Genomic DNA, 21,466 nt, shown 5'->3' with positions numbered 1-21,466 from the left:
ATATATTCATTAGAACACGTTTTATTTTGACAAACATCAATAACAAATGGTTCCAACCAATCAAAAAAACAATGAACAATCAAATAAACAAACTACTACTAATTACAACACCTCGTGTATAAATGTTTCTTACATTTCATATAAACATATTAACCAACATCCGAATGACTGTGTGTGTATGTGTGTGTGAATATGTGTTTGTGTGGTTTATTGGATATTGTTTGAATCAGTGCTTCTCTTTTTGACAAAGCATATGATTTCCTATTCTGTGTGAAACCTCAGAAAGCAGTTGCTGGTGGATATAAAACAGAGGTGAATATCACATTTCCGGCACTTGGCTTTTGGTGTACCTGTGCATCCTGGTACCTTGCATCTCCCCTTCTTTTCAGCCATAATCATCCAGTGGGCTGTGGCATCCAGGCGCACATCAGGGACTGGAATTGAAGCAGCAGGTCCTTTTCTCCTCTTTTCCTCATACTCACCAGCAATTGTGGAACAGGGGCGACCTTTCTTGCGCTCCAGGCTCTTTCCACTTTTGCATAGGGCTTCAGCAATGTAGGATTTGAAGGTATACAGCTTCATATGTTCATCCTTTCTCATGTCAGTACCTTCACAATCTCTTCGGTAGAGCAGCCATGTGGTCACGATGATCATATCCAGAAAGTGGAACACCAGCCGGTGGTACCACTTCTTTGATCTGATTTTGATCCGATACAGTGCAAGCAGTGAGTCAAGCAGATCCACCCCACCCATATTCTTGTTGTATTTTTTCACCACAGCAGGGCAGGGGACTTTGGTGATAATTTTTTGCTTGCGATCCCACCTGTCAACCTCGGTGACTGGGTGGGCTCCAGTGTAATCACTGAGAAGGGTCACTGAGCGATTATCGTACCACTTTACAGCATACAAGGTGGTTTCTCTCACCATGGCCATCTTCTGTTCAAAAGATCCACGTCCCGCTCTTTTCAGCTCAGCATCGCACATCAAGTTGACGCCTGGTAGTCTGTTGCCACGAACAGTACCAGTGCAGTGAAATCCCTGCTGAGCCAGTGTAAGCACAAGAGGGACACTCGTAAACCAGTTGTCGAAGAAAAGCTTGTAGTTCTTTTGCTTGGGTATAGGCTGGGCCAGGCGGAGGACAACATTGCCACTTGCTCCCACATCTGCTAGCTCAGGGGGTTGTACAACTCTCCCTGTGTAGATTTCCAAGTTGTACGGGACACCATCAGAGCCAGCCAAGACGAGAATCTTGTAGCCCCGTTTCTTTGGTTTTGATGGCAGGTATTGCTTCAATCGGTTTCTTCCCTTGAATGGGACCATCTGCTCATCAACAGCCAGCTTCTCACTCATTGGGATTGATGTCAGTTTTGAGGTTAGATGAGTAACCAGTGGTCGGATCTTGTGGAGTGGATCATTATTATCCTCCTGTCTCTCTTCATTGTTATTGAAGTGCAGGTGTTTTTTGATGGCCTCCCATCTATTCAGTGTCATAGTGTCAGCTACTTGGGACACTCTGCAGGCTTTGTTCCAAAACATGCGGGTGCCTGGTAAACCAAACAATGACATGTACACCACAATCCCCAGGAACTGCTCCAATTCTTTTATGGTGAGGTTAAGCAGATTGTTTGCATCACGTTGTATCCCATACAGATTTGACTGCTCTACAATAACTTCCAGAATGTCTTCAGAGAAAAACTGCTTGAAGTACTGGAGGGGGGACATGATATCATCAGATCTTGGAAGCAGGTCCTGCCATTCTGGGTAAGCATTGAAGTGTGCATTGTGGGGTGTTCTCCACTGGGGTAGGCGTGGAACATCAACCTCTTCTACATCTTCATCTTCATCCTCAGACTCCGTGTCATTGTCAACAGACAGGCATTCTCCTAAAAAAGACAGCAGGAAGCGTGTGTGTCATATACCCTTCATCATACAATGACATACATGCAAACAAACACGCACACATCACACATACACATCCACGCACGCGCACATGTTACTTTGCTGACTGACCCCTAACTGACCCCTGACCTCCAAACTGCCTCTCAAACCTGATTCAGTGATCCTGTCTTCCTGACTCTCCTCAACATCACTGTCCTCATTGTCACTCTCCTCAAGCTCACTGTCCTCACTGTCAGAAGGAATGACCCTAACTGCTCGATCATGTTCCTTCCGCCCGTAAAATGTTCTTGTGTCCATTTCCTGCAAGTATCAGTAGATAGTAAAAACACTGATCATGAAAAATGTATTTCTTAATGCTGACTGTTCAATGTAATTTGTACACATTGTGTGTACTGTTAATAAAGAAGAGAGATAAAGTTTGCCAGAAAACACTAGGCCTACTCATTTAGCCAGATTATGAGATGATAGGCTTGAGTGACCAAACTACATTTTCCATAATTCTCTGTGGCAACATAAAAATAATAATAATAAAAAAACATTAATTGCACATATAATATGCATTCACAGAGCTTCCCAGGAGGACTTGAATGCACCATGTGGTCCTAATTTTGCATCCAATCACATCTCCCCACTTTAGCATATTGCCTGAAAAAAAAAGTGGTCTAACTGCACAATGTTGCCCTGAGGCAACGAACAAAAAAAACACAGTTTTAGTATATACATAAACTCTAAATATGTCTTTAAGCAATCAAACATACTTCTTTACATACTGATGCACATACATATATTTTTTTTATATAAAGTTATTTAAATTTAAACATGTTAAAAAGTGAAATTGATCTTACCAATTGGTGGCACTGTTTCCCATGCTTCCAGAAAGGACTGCCCCACCCCCAAACAAAAGGCCACAACCACTTTAGCCCCTCATTTGATTGGACAGACATATCAGGTGATATTATACTTTTTTTTTTTTTTTATAAAAAAAATTAAAGGGGCAGTGTGAGGTCCAAAAAGGTAGTTTGTTGCCTGAGGGCAACACCATGCCATAGCGCTTTAATAATAACAGATGCAGTGATTTTTCGTAAAGGAATTGCCTCAGGAAATCTAGTAGCCACACACATCATGTTACACATCATTGTAAGCAAAAACGGATTTCCCGATCTGGCCTTAGGCAAAGGACAAACACAATCCACTATTATGTGTTCAAAAGGTTCTCCCATCACCGGAATAGGAGAGAGTGGTGAAGGGGGAATCCCCTGATTTGGCTTCCCTACGAATTGGCAAGTATGACAAGTACGACAGTACTGGGCGACATCTTTTTTCAACCCTGGCCAAAAGAAATGTCTCAATGTCCTATAGTAGGTCTTGGTAACCCCCAAATGACCAGATACCGATGATCATGGGCAAAACATAACACATGTTGACGATAAGAGGAAGGAACAACAATCTGGTAAACAACATTCCAGTCCCACTCTTGATCAGTGTTGGCACACCACTTTCTCATCAGCAAGTCATTTTCAATAAAGAAAGCAGTTTTCTTATGTCTTGCAACATCTGGAGAGACCACAGAAGCAAAGGATTTTGTAAGGGATGAATCTTCTTTCTGGGCAACAATAACCTGCGCACGAGTAACTGAAAGCTTCAGGGAGTCAGTGTCTGATTTTTCTGATTGTGACTTTGGAAGCAAATCACTTTCTGAGTGAGTGTTATTAGTAAAATCACGTGCAAATATTGAGTCTGACAAACTTACTACATCACCCCTTTTTCGTGACTGAGCACGTGTGACTGCGCATGCAGAAAAAACATCGGGGTATGTGCTAGACAGTTCTGTTGAATCACAAAACGCCTCCGGTTTGTCAAGGACTTCTAACAATGGCATCACTTTTCCACCTGCAAGGTCATTCCCAAGAATGAAATCTACTCCCTTTACGGGAAGTGCTTGCCTTACGGCAACTTTCACATGTCCGGTTACTAGTTCACTTTGTAGATGTGTTGGGGGTATAACAGTTATGACCCGGACCAGATATGGAGAAAGAAAACCAGGAGTCGAGAAATTCAATTAAAGATTCAAAATTTACTGAAGAATAGTTTGCAGTGAAATTGGTAGAGCCAGCGACAAAGTCTCACGAGGAGATCGAAAGCTAACTCGTACCTTACACAAAATCTTACATCAATTATACCATTTGCAAGGATGTACATTCCATTATTTTACTCCTGATTGGCTAAAAGAACATAAAGTCACAACATATAGATAGTTAAATGGCCTATCAACATTAATCAGCGCACTTGTCGTCCGCGGCCGAGATTTACGCCTGAAGTGACCTCGCAGATGGTCGCGGGGCGTCTTCGAGTCGGCCTGGTGTGCATCCCTGGTTCAAAACCTAGGTAGAAGGTCAAACGCACACACAAAACACTGACGAACGACAGTTCTTCTCTGGGCACAAGAGAGCCAGAGCACACATTATCAGGCCATTTGAACCAAAACGGAGAGATAAAATATTCACTCCTCGGGCAGAGGAGAGGGTTGAAATAACATACATTTCTTCCCTAAAGAAATAATAAGAGAAAATCACACTTCTACTATTCAGGTATTATTACATAGGACTTTAAACCATATAATTAGTCATGGAAAGGTAACAATCAAACACAGAATACATCTGGAACACATGTTTAACGCATTCCCCTGACCCCCTCCCTGAGAGGCTGGAGAGCGTCACAAATAAGCTTATCCCCCAAAAGACCTTCAGCCGACGTGCAGGACAGAGAGACTCTGGAATGTTCCTAAAAGAGACTAATTAACATTCAACACACATATGATTCAAAGTATATTTCAATTATGCATAAGAAAATAGAATTGATTATGTGATCATGCATATAGTTAATTCATCACTTTATTAAAGAAGTTAAGCAACAGAATACAGATAGATATTGATATAAAAGGATATATATATATATATATATATATATATATATATATATATATATATATATATATATATTGATATATCTGAAGAGCCAAGGGATTTTGACCCTCACCCTTCAGATGTATACAATGCAACGGCACATTTATGAACCCCATTTCAATTCCCTGCACTATTACACTAGAACCACATGAAGATTCATTAGACAAGGGTAACACATCAGCCGCAATAAATGACTGTGCCGCACCAGTGTCTCGAAGCACCTGAACCTTTTTTGATCTTCCGGTTTTCCAGTTAACGAGACTAACCCTTTCAAAAGAAAAGGATGATAAATAGCAGGAATCACCTCACTAGTACGAGTTATTACTAAACCAACGCCCTTGCTTTGTGGTTGGTGTTTGCGTTTTAAAGTAGTACAATCTGATATGACATGTCCCTGTTTGTGACAATAGAAACATTCCCGAACTTCTTTAGGACGGGGAACACTGGACTTAGGATGAGCAAACTGTGACTGAGAAGAAACAGCAAGAGACTTCTCTGAACGTGTCGAAGTGAAATTTTTTTTATGTGTTAACACAAACTCGTCAGATAATTCTGCTGCTTGTGACAACAAGGTTACCTTTTGCTCATTAAGATAAACCACCACACGCTCAGGCAAACACCCTTTAAATTCTTCTAGCAATACTAACTCCCTTAATGACTCGTAACTGTCAGCTTTACTTGAAGTACACCATTTATCAAATAAAATCCCTTTCTCCCTTGCAAACTCTACATAAGTCTGGTTGGCATTTTTTTTATGACTTCTAAACCTCTGTCGGTACGCCTCGGGAACCAGCTCATAAGTACGGAGAATAGCGGATTTCACTGACTCATATTTCAAACTCTCCTCCAAAGAGAGAGTAGAACATAACCTCTTGAGCTTTTCCTATTAATTTGCACTGTAGCAAAAGAGACCAAACATCCCTTGGCCAATGAAGAGCTGAAGCGATGCGCTCAAACGCACTAAAATATGAATCTACCTCTGATTCTCTAAATTGCGGCACCAATGCAATATGTTTGCTAACATCAAAGGTGACAGAAGACAAATCACCTAACGGAGGTACATTAGATACCTGACCTCGGCTATGTTGTACAACCGAGCCAGCAACAACCTTCTCTGCCTCTAACTCAAGCTGTCGCAGCTTCACCTGCTTATCAGCTTCGATCTCCAGCCTGCGTATTTCTAAGCGTAGCTCTAATTCGGCCTGGTGCGTCCGAGTTTTTTCCTGTGCCTCATACTGTAAACGAGCAAGGTGGACTTTCAATCATGCCCCCTCTCGTGACCCAGTAGAAACGGGAGAAAATGGTTCAAAGGGCGGTAAGCCGGCCTTGGCATCAGCCTCGGCACCTGCTCTAACCTCCCGTTTTTCCACATCATCCCTAAAACTGGAATGATCAACGACAGCACCAGGTAGCTCTACATCTCCGCCAGTCTCCTCACCACTAGCTCCAGATAAAAAGAGAACATTAAGGTCTACTAACCTCTGCAGAATTATGCTCTTAATGTCTTTCTTAAGAGCCTGCCTCCCAATCTGAATGTGATAGTGTTCCGCTATCATCAACAGATCCTGCTTCCTACATAGATCTATCTGTTCTTCAGAGGGACTACTAATAAAGCTTTGTAAATTGAACAGCGCCATTACTGTTAATAAACAATCCACACTAGAACACCGCCTCACATAGACATGCTTCTAACACAACACTGGAGCAACAAAATGGCAATTTATCACAACACACACAAAAACCCTTCCAGGACATGGGTCTTCAAAATAGAGATCTATATATTTATTTGAAAGATCCTGGACCTCTCGCACCCCAAGCGAGAATCATACCCCTAGACCATTGAGAAAGAAGCTTTGGCTCTGTTGCTCTCTTTACAGCATTTTGAGGTTTATGTCGGTTCCAGTAATCTCCCACTTATTGTTTATACTGATCATAACCCCTTGGTCTTCTTGTCCCGTATGTGTAATCAGAATCAGCGCTTGATGCGGTGGTCTCTGAATGTACAGAGTTATAACTTAGAAATTAAACATAAGAAAGGAGCAGATAATGTTATTGCGGATGCTCTTTCTAGAGTATAATTATGTAATGTTTGATTTTTCTTTTTGATTAATGTGAACAAAACATATATGTTTGTTCTGAAGGGTAGGGGTGTTACATCCCTATGCATGTATGTGTATGTATGCTTGTTTTGTGTTCTCTTCTCTTTCCCTCTCTTTTTACACACTCTGATTAGGTTGCTGTTATTGGTTATCTGGGCTGCCAATCTTAATTACCCTGATGACATAATCTAACATGCTTCAGTTATATAACATGTTATAGTTACATGCTATTTTTTATCATGTTTATAATTCTGTTTATTATAATTCTGTTAGCTTTCTTATTTTTTCTATTTATTGTATTTTCAAAAAGGAGACTTTTTTTTACACATACTTCAATAAAATAAATGGTTTCAAGTTTCAATCATAATAAAGTGTTTGCTCAAAAATAAATACATAAATAAAATAACCCTTCTGTTTTCACTGATAAAAGTAATTGTGTAATATTGTATACCGTGATACCGTGATATTTTCTGAGACGGTTATCATACCGTGAAAATCTCATACTGTTGCAACCCTAGTACATAGTGAAGAATGGCAATGTTATGCCTGTTTCTAATTTTATTTAATTTTTGCATCAGCGATTGTAGCAAACATGGGCCAAATAGTATTAGAAATCAATGCTGGTGATCGAGAGCACATTATACATTGTTTACCACCAGCGGTGTAGTTCATCCACAACCACCATACATTATTTTTAGGGGTTTGCTGTTGTTATGGCACTGGGCAGACGGGAATAGACATGACCGCCTGCCATAAAAGCAGCATCAATAAGAATGTTTTCATGTTGACTGGGTCCCTCCTCAGGTCCTCCTAATTCGCAGATTCCCGGTTAGGCACTGACACTGCATGTTCAGCTCCTCCAGTGCATTCACCATTCACCCTTGAACCAGTCAGGCCCTACTGAGGTGCAGGTTTCATGTGGCTTACAATGATTCACACAGTAGAAGTTTAGTCAGCACTCCCGTTCTGGTCACTGCCAGCACTGTAGCCAGGCGCAGATGCTTTATTTCACCTAAATTCGTTGGTTTCAGACACTTCACCAGAACCGGTTGATATGGAACAAATGGATGAGTGGGCATTCCTGTGGGCATAGGTAGAGAAAGAGAGACATCACAATTTATGCCATATAATGTTTTAATCAGGGAATCCACATATTCCTCGATTACCACCTCTGTGTCACCTGTGGAGAGAGAGAGCCAGCGTGGCCTTTAACCCAAGGAGTCGGGAAAGGCCTTCCCATTAGTATTTCAAATGGGGAGAGTTTAACAACAGAGGATGGTGACATTCAGTTCAGTTAACACAGCCGGTAGAACATCAACCCTTGTTCTTCTGGTTTCGTTGCAGGCTTTGTTTAAGCGTTCTTTTAATGTTCGCTTTGTCTGTTCAACCACGCCTGCCGACTGTAGGTGATACGGTATGTTGAAATGCCAATTTATGTTAAATTCCTTCGCGAGTAGTTGCGTAAATTTGGACGTGAACGGATTGCCATTGTCACTTTCGATAACGGTTGGAATGCCGAATCTCGGTGTTATTTATTTTGCTCGAATTGTTACCACTGTTTTAGCATTCTCCCTCGCACATGGGAAAGCTTCTGTCCATTTGGAAAAGTGACCCACTATTACGAGCAATAATTTGTTGTTCCTGCATGGTGGCATGTGTGTAAAATCAATTTGCAGGTGTTGAAATTGCAATTATGGATGGGTTAATGAGTTGTGCTTCATAGGCTTGTGTCTGTTATTCTGTGTGCACGTTAGACATGAGTCCAGGATCAAATTTACTGCATTTCATACCCCATTTATGCAATAGGTTTGATCGATCAACTGGATAACCTTTTCTTTCGAAAAGTGCAAGATACTGTGATAATGTCGACAACGTACTACTGTTGTCTTAGGCTGAGCCAAATGCCCAAACTTGTTTATCCCTTAACCCTCTGGGGTCGGCAAACGCGCCGGCGCGTTTTGCTGTTTTTTTTTCACATAGCAGTAACATAGACTTAAAATACTCCGTCATTTATGGTCATATAAATACAATCAATACATGATTATAAACTATAGAGGGTCTTCTTTTTTTGTGTACACTCATATTAACATCAAAACCTTGTGTTTTTTTTAAATAAATAAAATAAAAGGGTAAGCTTTCAGCAGACTCTGTGTTCACGATCATATTTCAGAAACACGTCACTAAAATTAACTTAAACTCCATGAATTCTTCTCACACAAACATGAAACATATGTCTAAAGAAAGCTTAAAATGTCTACTTTTAAATAAAACAATTCAAATTTAAAACAAATATTCTCCTGCAATGCAATCTGTTTGAAACAAAGCGATGTACAGTTTTTACTGGTCCATCTCATTATCTGTAATGTGATCCCACCCACCAGCAGAGCGCCATTCATACGCTAATGTGCTGAGGCGATCAAGGGAAAAGTACACGCCCTGACTGCGAGATTTGATGTAAACAAACACAACTAAACTTTTCTGCGTGCTTGTAACGATACACAGGCGATCAAACTCTTGGCTATTAAGGAAGAGTTAACATTTTTCTCAGACGAAGAGGTGGACATTTGTATTTTGAAGAGAGATTTGTTCCAGCAGAGGATACAATTTCAAACGAGTAAGTCATTTAGTTTTCATTAGCTGACATGCTATTTTATATAAACATGTACATATTTTACTAGTGGGACTGTTTCCAGACAGGATTCAAAGTTTGACATTTGACATTCAAAGTATTGACATGTCCTAATAGGCAAGTTTTAGTTACATGTAAATGTTGTTATTTACATTGTATGCTGTATGATATAAATATGATATGTAATATGATATAAAAATAATATGAATGTTAGATTATATTTTAATGTGTTTATGCTGACTCGTTATCATCAACAAAGCTTGTGCTTGCAAATATCTGTTCAGGTTAAAATGCACTTTAAATATGCCCATATTAGAAAATCAGCATATTATCATATGTATTTTGGATCAAATAAATGCAGTCTTGGTGAGCAGAAGAGACTTCTTTTAATGGTAGTGTAGGTCTAAAATTAAGTAAAGTCTTTATGTAAAGAAAATATATAGTCAGATTACTTCTTTTAACTTAAAACTTGATTTTGATCATTAAGTCTCCTCACATTAATTCTCTCTCTGTCACATTCCTCATTGATAGGCCCAGAGGAGTGGTCTTTGTGTCCTCAGGTGTGAATCTCATCAATATTCATGATCGTTCACGCCTCCTCGCATATTACCATTCAGCTCTAAAATTGTCACACAAAAGTTAAATGACTATATTGTTTTGTATGAATGAGTGATCAGGATGATTTTCACATCATTTTGTAGCAAAACTCTAGGCTACAAGATCCAGTTCTCAAAAGTCAAATGTTTAGTATGTTTAGTATGTGTTATATGGCCTTATTTCAGTGACTTAAAATTTTAGTTTTTTCAAAAACCATGCATAAACATTATTTTCTCAAAAATACAAACCTGTACATACATGTTGCTCACATATTATTGTAGCCCAGTTTGTGCTGAATACAGGGTTATCAGACTTTAGCCATTAATATGTTTTTAAGCAACTGAAAAAAGCACAAATGTCAAGGCATGTCAAAACTTCTCCAGGGCCCAAAACACCCTCAGACCCCAGAGGGTTAACAAATTAGTCTGGTCCAGTTTCACTTCATTCAAGGCCCAATGTTGAAGATCAGTTTCAGATGGATTTGCCTGTAACAATTTAATGTCAGTGTCTTTTACCAGTGTATATTGCATTATGGAACAGTCTCTTCAGCTTGATTCAGATCAGGGCTTACCGCAACTTCCTTTGCAGCCCACTTTGCTACTTCATCAGCTAATCTATTTCTCTTTGCCTCTTCCAGTTCCCCAGTCATGTGTCCTGCCACTTTTATTACAGCCAATTTTGCAGCAACTGTGCTGCTCTCAATAATTCTGCAATCAGGTTATGATGTGATATGTGTTTGGCCTTCAGCTGTCTTGAAGTCTCTTTCTTCCCTCATTCGGGCAAAGTCATGTACCACCCTGTAAAAATGCAGGCAAAAGAAGGGCACACTCATAAACCTATCTGTCCTGAGTGGAACCTTTTGAATAGAATAGATTGCCCTTTGAAGGTCTCTGCATTGTTCTGTCTTTTCTGAGCATTGAAGTAAAGAAATTATTGTTAATTTACACTTTAAAATGTATTCAGTTATTCATTTTATCTGACTCCAATTTTGTATTAATCTGACTCCAATTTTAAGTTGACCTCTAATTTAGATTAAAGTTTTAATTATTTTCCTTTTAATATAATATTTTTAGGTTATTGATTACTCTGAATCCTCTTCTATTTATTTTCCTTTTGATCAGTAATTCAAACAGAGACTTTAAATGGCTTTTCTCCAACCTGGTTATCACAAGTGGATGTCCAACTTGGTTGTCTGAGGTGGTTTACCCTATTTTAAAGCTCCAATAAACTGATCGTCTTTAAGTGGCTTCCTCCTACATTAAAGCTTCATTATAGTCTTGTTTTAATTAAATTTTTATGGAGAGTCTTTATATGGCTTCCTCCTACATTAAAGCTCCAGTATTGATACACAAGTTTGCAGTAACAAGAGGCTTCCCTCTAATTTACAGATGATAAATGATTTTTAGAGGAATACAGAATAAATCAAATAATAACAATTTATTTGTCAGGTAGGATTTTAAAACATAAGTTACAAAATCAAAGCCAATTTCATATATGATCAGAATAAACAAACATTAAAGAATCAAGAGACTTACCTGACAATAGATAGAAACTACATATAGTAAACCAAGTGGGAGATCTGAATTACAAATTTCTTCATTAAAATTACACACATCACTGTGTGGGATTGTCTGACTACAGAGAACCATGAACAATGTGTCACTTTCCTGAAATACCCAAACCATGAACAAAGTAAATTTTGGGAGTGGTTAGATTTAGAAGTTCTGGGGACATACCTAATTAACATACAGGCAGGAATGGGGACAGACCTCTAGAATTATACAGCAGTTGGCAAAGAACTTATATCTTTGTTAACGAGACCCTTATACCAGTCACACTGAGACATTTTAAATGATACCAAACATGTCTAGTTACATTATTTGTATACATCAGATAGGATATTTTGTTACATACAGATATTAGGCGAGTTTGAGGTGATTCTGAGCTGAAGGAGATCAGAGGGGAGAGAATGGGACAGATGTGGAAGGGCAACAATGAGGTATGAATTTGCAATCTTTGCTAAGTGGGGTGTGGTGCCTCAGGAACAGATGCTAATTGTGAGAAAGTTCATATGTTGATTTTCTCAAAGATCATACATTTGCCTCCCTGGGGAGTTTTGTCCTTTGAATACAAACACATTGGCACCCCGCCTTACAACCCCATAAGCATACTTTGAGTCTATGTATATATTGATTGATTTGCCTTTAGCCAATTGGCATGTTCTGATCTACGCAAACAACTCAGCAGCTTGTGCAGATTTATATGGGAGCGAAAAAGCTTCAATAATTCGATTCAGGAGTTCCGTTACAGCATAACCACATCAGTTTACGGAATCATTTGGCTTGTAACAGAACCTGTCAATGTACCAATGGTTCCCCTTCTCCAGGGCGGATGAAACATTCGGCCTGCAGGAAGTACATGTGTTAAGGCGATCGAGACAGTCATGTGAATCATTAGAATATTCACCTTTGGTTTGCAATTTGTGTAATGATAACGTTGGACCGTGTACAACGGAAGTCGGTTTAATGGTCAGATTAGCAGTAGCAATAATATGGCTTCATACCCCGAACGACGTTGTGCTGTCACGTGTTGTGTAGTAATGTTATGCATAATGGCTCCTACCTTGTGAGAGGTGTGCACAACCAATGGATGTGAGAGAACCATACGTTCTGCATCTTGTACCATCAATGCCACAGCAGCAACCACTCGCAAACACGCAGGGAGGCCTTTGGCGACTACATCTAGGGTTTTTGACAAGTATGCCACTGGTCTGTACTGTTGGCCTCTATATGTGAATGCGAACAGGGGCTGCGTAACAAGGCAGAACACATCTGTAAAATTGACAGTAAAATTAGTGTGATCTGCTGGGATGGAGTTAATGGTTGTGCACACATCAGGAACCCTTGGTGACAATGGAACAAATAAATCATACATTTTCCTCAAATCTTGCATTAATCACCATGTACCATTAGCTTTCTTCACAGGATTAATTGGTGTTTTATATGGTGAGTGAATGGGTTTCAAAATACCTTGTTTCAGCCACTGTTGTATTATTGGAACAATACCTTCCTCTTATTCCTTTGCCAGAGAATACTGTTTGCAGTATACTTGCAAGGTAGAGCAGAGTTTGGCAACATAGGGTCGTACGTCAATGAGGCCCGCCTCATCTTTATGGGCAGCCCACAGTGCCGGATTGACGTTGGGCAGTCCCTGTTTTGCAGCTAAAGTGTTATCAGATGTTGAACTTCTCCGCACCGTCCTGTATACACAGACTGACAATTGTGGCAGGGCGGAGGGCGGGGACGGGTCGTGAGGGAGACCCCTTCTGTAAACGCGGCAGGGCGTTCCATCCGCCAGGGGCAGGAGGACTGCCTCTGATCTGCCTGGAGAGGCTCGGCTGTCATCCGATAGAGGGTGGAGGACTGGCCGAGGAACAAGCTGCGGCGTATCGGAGAACTGCCGAGTTTTTTTTTTTTTCACCTCTCTCTACTCTCTCTCTCACTGTCGCTCTGCCTTTTCCCTCTTTTAAATTTTAGAGTGTTTTTGGGGGGGTACTACACTGTTACAAGAAGTACCCCCCATTTAAATTTTTTCTGTTTCCCTCCCCTTGTCCCCTCCCTCGTCCAGGTAGATGGGATGACCTGCCGGCAGACTAGACTTAAAGCACGCCCTCCCCCAGGGAAAGGGGGGGTGTACATCAGGCCGGGGGCTCCCCAGCCTGAGAGAATGAGGGAGGAATGTGGCAGGGCGGAGGGCGGGGCCGGGTCATGATCCTTCACACCCGGTGCCTCCGTGAGGGATAAAGGTCGACTGCAGGGGATCGTGCGGGAGAGAGAGATCGTTAACGGACATGTCCGTCATGTGTGTGTTTGTGTCTTCTTTTAAGTTGATCATTAAACCATTATTTATATTGAAAAGCGGTTCTCGCCTCCTCCTTTCCATTGATCCCTTTACAACAATATACTGAGGGAAACAGAAATTGTAGTGCGTTAGAATCAAAAGTTATTTTTGACCCAATTTTATACATCATATCATGGCCCAGTAGACAGAAAGGAGACTCAGGCAAAGTAACAAAATCGTGCATTAAAAAAAAGTGGGGTTGTCTGGAGAGGTTACAGGTAATTTGGGTGTCATCTGACACATGTCGTATTTTGGCTGTTCCATGAATTGAGTTGTAACATTTTCATGTTCAGGGCCTTTATCCCAGAACGGTTTCATTTTCTTCCAAACCTCGTACGATTCTTTCATGCATTTATAATCCCATTGTGGATCGCCCCACCCGCCATTAACCATTGACTTGGCCTCACTCATAAAACGATCGCTGAATGAGCCATCTCTGGGATATGGACCGAGTTGTGTTTTTCCTTCCGACCATCCAGCCAGATTACTTATGTATGGTTTGGTATTATAACTTTGATTATTACAAAACATCCATTGTTTTGGTGTTTCTTTAGGTAACGGGCGACTTATTTCTTGTCCCATAATGTCACCACAGTATGAGTACTTTTATACGTAAAATAGGTTAGTAAAATTTGTATCCGGACGGAGAACAGGACAGCAGACCAACAGCTATATGCTAATATGCCTAGATAAATTTGACTTCGAGATTAAATTCTCCTGCCTGTTTATCTTTCAAAACATGGTTCCCTTGACTATAGTCATATTTTGAGGTATAAAGCCTCCTTATTTGTCTTTCTAAATAAGGATCCCCCGACTATATTCAAACCTGAGATTTAAGATTTTCCTACTATGATCCATGCATGTGTTTGCATAATGCTAGCATGTAACACATATGTTTTAACACTTCACTAGGTGTTGGTAACATGTTAAGCATGATGCTAACATGTTTGAGCACTTCACTATTCATTGCTAACATGTGTTATCATGATGCTAGTATGTTTTAACATGTTTTAGGACTAGGCTATGAGTTGCTAGCATGTGTTAGCATGGTGCTAGCATGTTTTAACACTTCTCTAGGCATTACTAGCATGTGTTAACATGATGTTAGCATGTTTTTAGCATGCTTTAACACTTCTCTCGGCATTGCTAGAATGTGTTACCATGATGTGGCTGTCGCTGTGGCTCAGGTGGTAGAGCGGGTAGTACACTTATCGCAGGGTTGGCGGTTCGATTCCCGGCCCACATGATTCCACATGCCGAAGTGTCCTTGGGCAAGACACTGAAGCCCAAGTTGCTGACAATGGCAGTCTAGAACCTTGCATGGCAGCTCTGCCATCATTTGTGTGTGAATGTGTGTGTGAATAGGTGAATGAGATGCAGTGTAAAGCACTTTGACTACTGCTAAGGTTGTAACACTCCCCAAAATCTTAAAGTGGAGTTTACACTATTTTGGGATCAACCGTACCATTTCTAAAGATAGGTATTGGAGTAGAGAAAATAAATATATCAACACTGATGAAAAATCAATAAACCCAGGTGTATTTACAAACCAAAAATATTTACAACAATAACAAACAAGGTGTGGTGTATATACATGTAAAAGTGAAGTCCAGAGTGCACAGAGTTATATACAGTGTTCAGATCAGCCTCACCGGGAAGTTTGAAAGTCCGTGAGCACGACCAAGTGATGAAGTGATGAAGTGATGACTGACCAATGTCCTCTGATAAAAAGTAATCCTGGCTGCGAGCCAAACGAATAACCTCCAGGAGGAAGGGCATCTCAGCGCTCCCAGGACAGTCACCAGCGTAAATCCAATGAATGAATGAGTGAAGTTTTTGTCAATGAGCGTACTCGCAAATGAGCCCCGAAAACCGGCATAGCAGTTCCTTAAATAGAAAGTGAAAGTTATTTCCTGTTTACGTGGCAGGAAAACATGTAACACGAAACCACACAAAGATCTCGCGTGAACAGAGATGGGGATCAACACACAACAGCTGAGGGAATAACAGGAATACAGGGGAAAGCAATATAACTAATAGGCATAAATGACAAACATAATTAGTTTAATGTCATAACCCAAATATATATCACATCCCCTTATGTGGCCACACTACATAGATCCCCAGCCATCGGCATAGGAGGAGATCGTCCGTACCAGCGTTTTAGGTTCACCACATTTAAAATATCTGTTTTACATGGGTCTCCCCAACGAACAGTGTAATTTATTGGCCCCATTTTTTTATTATTTCAGCTGGTCCCTCCCACTTGAGGCTAGCTTAGCAGAGTATTTATTTGAGGAAGGCGAGAGAGGGTGAGTTTTAACCCAGACTAGATCACCTGGCTGAAACTGCGCATCTTTCCGTTGGGCATTATAGTATCTAGCTTGTCTAGATTGTTGCACCCTACTCGGTGCTTTACCTCCTCTGCCATGATGTTCTGTCTTTCAATTATGTTATATGAGGTTTGGTCAGGAGTGGGGTTTTTGAGGATTAACCTCTCTAGTGGACCGTGTAGCTGTCTGCCCAGCATTAATTCAGCCGGAGTTCTCCCTGTAGTTTCTTGATGTGCTGTGTTGATAGCAAATCTTAATTCAGGCAACCACTGGTCCCATCTCTCATGATGTTGTCCCACATATGGCGCTTAATCATTGTTTTTAACGTCCTGTTAATTCTTTCCGTCAGGTTTGTCTGAGGGTGATAGCTGGTAGTAAGTTTTTGAATACTTCCCCAGGATTTGCAGAGCTCTGCGAGCACATTGGAGGTGAATTGGGCTCCCCGGTCAGAAATGATGTATTTTGGGACCCCACCATCGGGTAAAGATCTCTTCCCTGAGAATTTTGACAATCTTAGGGGTCTTACTATCTCGAAGGGGAAACAACTCTACCCATTTGGTGTAATAATCAACAACTGCCAGTAAGTAAGTGTTTTGTTTCTTACTGGTCGGGAAAGGTCCCATAAAATCCATCCCCAAGTTGTGACCTGGTTCCGTAACTTGCGTATGCTGTAAGAAACTGCTGGGTTTTGTATTTTCATGTTTATATTTTTGACATGTTTCACATCCTTTTACGTACTGCCAGACATCCTTATGGACAGTTGGCCACCATGCCACCACCAAGAGCCTCAGTAAGGTTTTCAGCCGTCCCAGCGGGTTATTGTGTACGTAGTGCAAGAAACCAGGAATTAATGCCTGAGGAACAACCAGTTGGAATTTATTTCCATAGTTCTTTACAGGAACCCGGCAATATAACACCCCCTGGTGGACCTCAAAGGTAATTTGGTTTTCTTGAACCTCTCTGGTTTTTTGGGCCAGTTGGAGGAGAGACACCGTATTGTCATGACTTTGTGCTTGTGAGATTTCCTGTAACGTGTGGGGTATGTCAGAGGCACATTTTGATTTTATTATGGCTAGACAGGGCACACCTTCACTTTCAGGAGCTTCACAGACTCGTGACAAGGCATCTGGTCCCAGGTTCAGACATCCTCTTCTGTGATGTACTTGGAAGATGAATTGCTGCAACCTAAGAGTCCACCGGGTCAGCCGAGAGGAGGTTTTAGGGCTGTTGAAGGCCCAAGTTAAGGCAGCATGGTCGCTGTAAACATCAAACTGTCTTCCTTCAAGGTAATGTCTCCATTTTTCCACCGCCCAGACTACAGCTAGACACTCTTTTTCAGCCGTTGAATAATTCAATTCGGGTCCACGCAATGTTCGTGATGCGTAAGCTATTACCCGTTCCCCCTCAGGAGTTTGCTGGGTAATAATGGCTCCTAAGCCTACATCACTGGCATCTGTATGAACCTGGAAAGGTTGGTTGAGGTCTGGTTGCATCAATACAGGGGGGTTTTGTAATAGTTGTTTAATAGTCTCCAGGCTGGTTTGGCACTCAGGAGTCCAATCCCACTTAACTCCTTTCTTTTTTAGGTTGTTTAATGGAGCTGTGATGTCGGCGAAATGGGGAATGAACTTGTGGTACCACCCGGCTAATCCCAAGAAGCGTTGGAGGGCTTTAATGTCTTTGGGAGGAGGATAGTCAGCAACCGCTCTGGTCTTTTCAGGATCGACCTCCACTCCTTTCTCTGAGACTATATGTCCAAGAAACTTCAGCTGCTTCTTAAAGAAGTGACACTTCTTCATGTTCAGAGTAAGTGATGCTTGGTTTAGTCGTTGCAGGATGGTGTTCAGATGTTGTACATGTTCTGATAAAGACCTTGATTAGATTATGATGTCATCAATGTACACGAAACAAAACTTCCCTCTCAACTCTGCTAGGACCTTCTCCATCAGCCTCTGGAAGGTGGCAGCGGCATTCCGTAATCCATAAGGCATGGAGCGGAACTGGAATAGACCTTGGGAGGTGATGAAGGCTGTTTTGGCTTTATTACCTTCCTCCATTTCAACCTGCCAGTACCCTGACTGCAAATCCAATGTACTGAACCAGGAGGTGCCTTCCATGGATTCTAAGATGTTGTGGATTATAGGCATTGGATAAGCATCAGGTATGGTCTTACTATTCAGCCTCCTATAGTCCACACAGAACCTGTAGGAACCATCAGGTTTGGGGACCAGGACAACAGGTGATGACCACGGAGAGAAAGAAGGCTCGATGATATGGTCTCGTAGCATTTGTTCTACCTGCTCATCGATAATCTTCTTCTTGAAGGGTGAGACCCTATAAGCTCTGGATCTCAAGGGCATTTCGTCAGAAAGTATAATTTTGTGTTGTTCCACAGATGTTTTTCCCAGGACTTGAGAGGTGGTATGAGGCCAATTTTCCATCAGCTTTTTTAATTCCTCCTGATTGTCGGAGTCCCAGCTGGGAACAACTTGTGTGGGTAAGTCATATACGGCTGAATTCCAGGTTGGAGGTAAGGCATAATAGAGACTCACCACAGCGGTCGTGCTTATGTTTTCACCCATCAGATGTGAAGAGAGTACAGGATTAAGAAGTGCAGTTAGAAATGGATAATAAATATATACTTTGCCCATTTTCAGTCCATATCTCCATTGTCCCACGTCCACTATGGCTTCAGCGGCTCTCAGGAAGTCCAGACCAGCTATAAGGGGAAAGGCCAGGTGAGCATCCTTCATAATATAGGTGTCCAACCTGCATATCTTGTCATGCCACTCATAACAGACTGTCTTCCGGTTGATCGCCTGGTGCATTTTTCCATCAGCCATAATGAACTGTTGAAGAGGGCCTGGAGTGTCAGGTTTTGTTTCCCCTCCTAACTGTCTCCACAGGCTTTCCTGCATAAGGGTGTATGTGCTCCCTGTATCCAGCACCGCCTTCACCTCTTGTCCTTTTATAGTTATTGGCACTACTAGAAGGGATGTCATTGGGTGGAGTTGAGCAATGGATACTCATGCTAGATTTTTAGAGGTATGGCATTCAGGTGGTCTTTTATTTGTTGTTTCTTTGCTGTTTAATTTTCCCACTTTCTGCCAGTAATCTTTTGCTCCCATCCAGTCCTTCTCCACCATAGATCCCACCTTCACCAGCTGTTCCACTGATTTCACCATCCCTCTCAGACAGCCCGCAACCCTTGGGTTGATGTTATTGAGAATACGGCTCACCATCTCCTCTTCTGTGATGGCCGGCTTCCATTTGAGGCAGAGGGCTCGGTAATCATAGGCAAAATCTCTCAAACTCTGATTGGGTTGCTGCACCAGTGACCTCAACTTGTCTTCCACTTCCGTGAGGTAATCCTCTGGGAGAAATGCAGACATAAAAGCATTTTTGAAAGACTGCCAATCATTGATCTTGTTTTTTTCAGCCTTCCACCAACTCTGAGCGGGTCCTTTGAGCACGGTACTCAGGGTGCCAACGAGCTCCACACTAGGCAGGGGTCTAATGGCCAGATAATTTTCGACCTGTTCGACGAAATGGAGTACGTCGGATGTCTCGCTAGACTCCCCGAAGGAAGGAAATTCCAAACGGATAGGGGGTTTCCCACAGAAAGATGACATACTGGGCATACATGAAGGGTGAGCCAGGTTAGATACTTGTGCTCCAGCAGTGACGTCATAGGTAGCGTTGCCTCTGTTAACAGGGGGGACTTTAAGTCTTGTTTTCAAGGCATTAACTGTAGATGGGGAAGAGGCAGGGTAAAAAGTCTGTACTTGAGATCGAGATGGGGTACTGGTGAATCTTATTTTTTTCATTTGATTTTCCCATCTTGCATCTCTCCGCAGGAAACAATCAACCACCGCTCTCTCCAACTTCTCTATAGACCTCTGGATGTGAACTTCTAAGTCTGCTAAGCCAGCGTCCACTGCCTCCTGGAGACTAGTTTCCCTATTAAGGGAACTATCTACAGACTGTTGTAATTCCTGTTCATTATGTTGTATTTTTGCATTAAGAGCCAATAAATCCACCTTGAGTTTATCAATCTCCATTTGCATTGTCTGTACAACATTTATATTCGGTACTTCTCTTTCATCATCATCATCATCATCAGAATTATACATTGAACTCAAAACAGATGCTATTTCATCTGTCGGGTTACGTCTGGTAACAAACGGGCCAGCAGTGAAATCAGCATCCTCAGTTTCCTCAGAGCTACACCTTAACTCATTTACTTCATTCTCAATTTCATCAGTATTTACATTCATTATTCCACCATTTGCTTGTGTCATGTCTTCCATATTTATGAACACAAAAAAACACTATCAACAAATAGAAACAGCACGTAGTTCCCCGTACGGGCCACCACTATGTAACACTCCCCAAAATCTTAAAGTGGAGTTTACACTATTTTGGGATCAACCGTACCATTTCTAAAGCTAGGTATTGGAGTAGAGAAAATAAATATATCAACACTGATGAAAAATCAATAAGCCCAGGTGTATTTACAAACCAAAAATATTTACAACAATAACAAACAAGGTGTGGTGTATTACATGTAAAAGTGAAGTCCAGAGTGCACAGAGTTATATACAGTGTTCAGCTCAGCCTCACCGGGAAGTTTGAAAGTCCGTGAGCACGACCAAGTGATGAAGTGATGACTGACCAATGTCCTCTGATAAAAAGTAATCCTGGCTGTGAGCCAAACGAATAACCTCCAGGAGGAACGGCGTCTCAGCGCTCCCAGGACAGTCACCAGCGTAAATCCAATGAATGAATGAGTGAAGTTTTTGTCAATGAGCGTACTCGCAAATGAGCCCCGAAAACCGGCATAGCGGTTCCTTAAATAGAAAGTGAAAGTTATTTCCTGTTTACGTGGCAGGAAAACACGTAACACGAAACCACGAGAAGATCTCGCGTGAACAGAGATGGGGATCAACACACAACAGCTGAGGGAATAACAGGAATACAGGGGAAAGCAATATAACTAATAGGCATAAATGACAAACATAATTAGTTTAATGTCATAACCCAAAT

The 21,466-nt window shown here is 41.4% G+C and overlaps 1 protein-coding gene across 1 annotated transcript; it reads right to left on the bottom strand.

The window, feature by feature from the left end:
- Positions 1-261: 261 nt before the first annotated feature.
- LOC127635494 (piggyBac transposable element-derived protein 2-like) lies at positions 262-6,499 on the bottom strand. The gene is made up of 4 exons (XM_052115584.1): positions 6,218-6,499; positions 5,933-6,097; positions 2,022-2,199; positions 262-1,883 (listed from the first exon to the last, which is right to left on the bottom strand). Exons 1-4 carry the CDS (start codon positions 6,497-6,499, stop codon positions 262-264), a joined length of 2,247 nt encoding a protein of 748 aa, XP_051971544.1.
- Between the last annotated feature and the right edge of the window lie 14,967 nt (positions 6,500-21,466).

This window comes from Xyrauchen texanus, chromosome 43 (genome assembly GCF_025860055.1).
Source record: "Xyrauchen texanus isolate HMW12.3.18 chromosome 43, RBS_HiC_50CHRs, whole genome shotgun sequence".
NCBI classification, from domain to species: domain Eukaryota; kingdom Metazoa; phylum Chordata; class Actinopteri; order Cypriniformes; family Catostomidae; genus Xyrauchen; species Xyrauchen texanus.
Note: the sequence above shows the minus strand (reverse complement) of the source record. Positions and strands in the feature narration are given on the sequence as shown.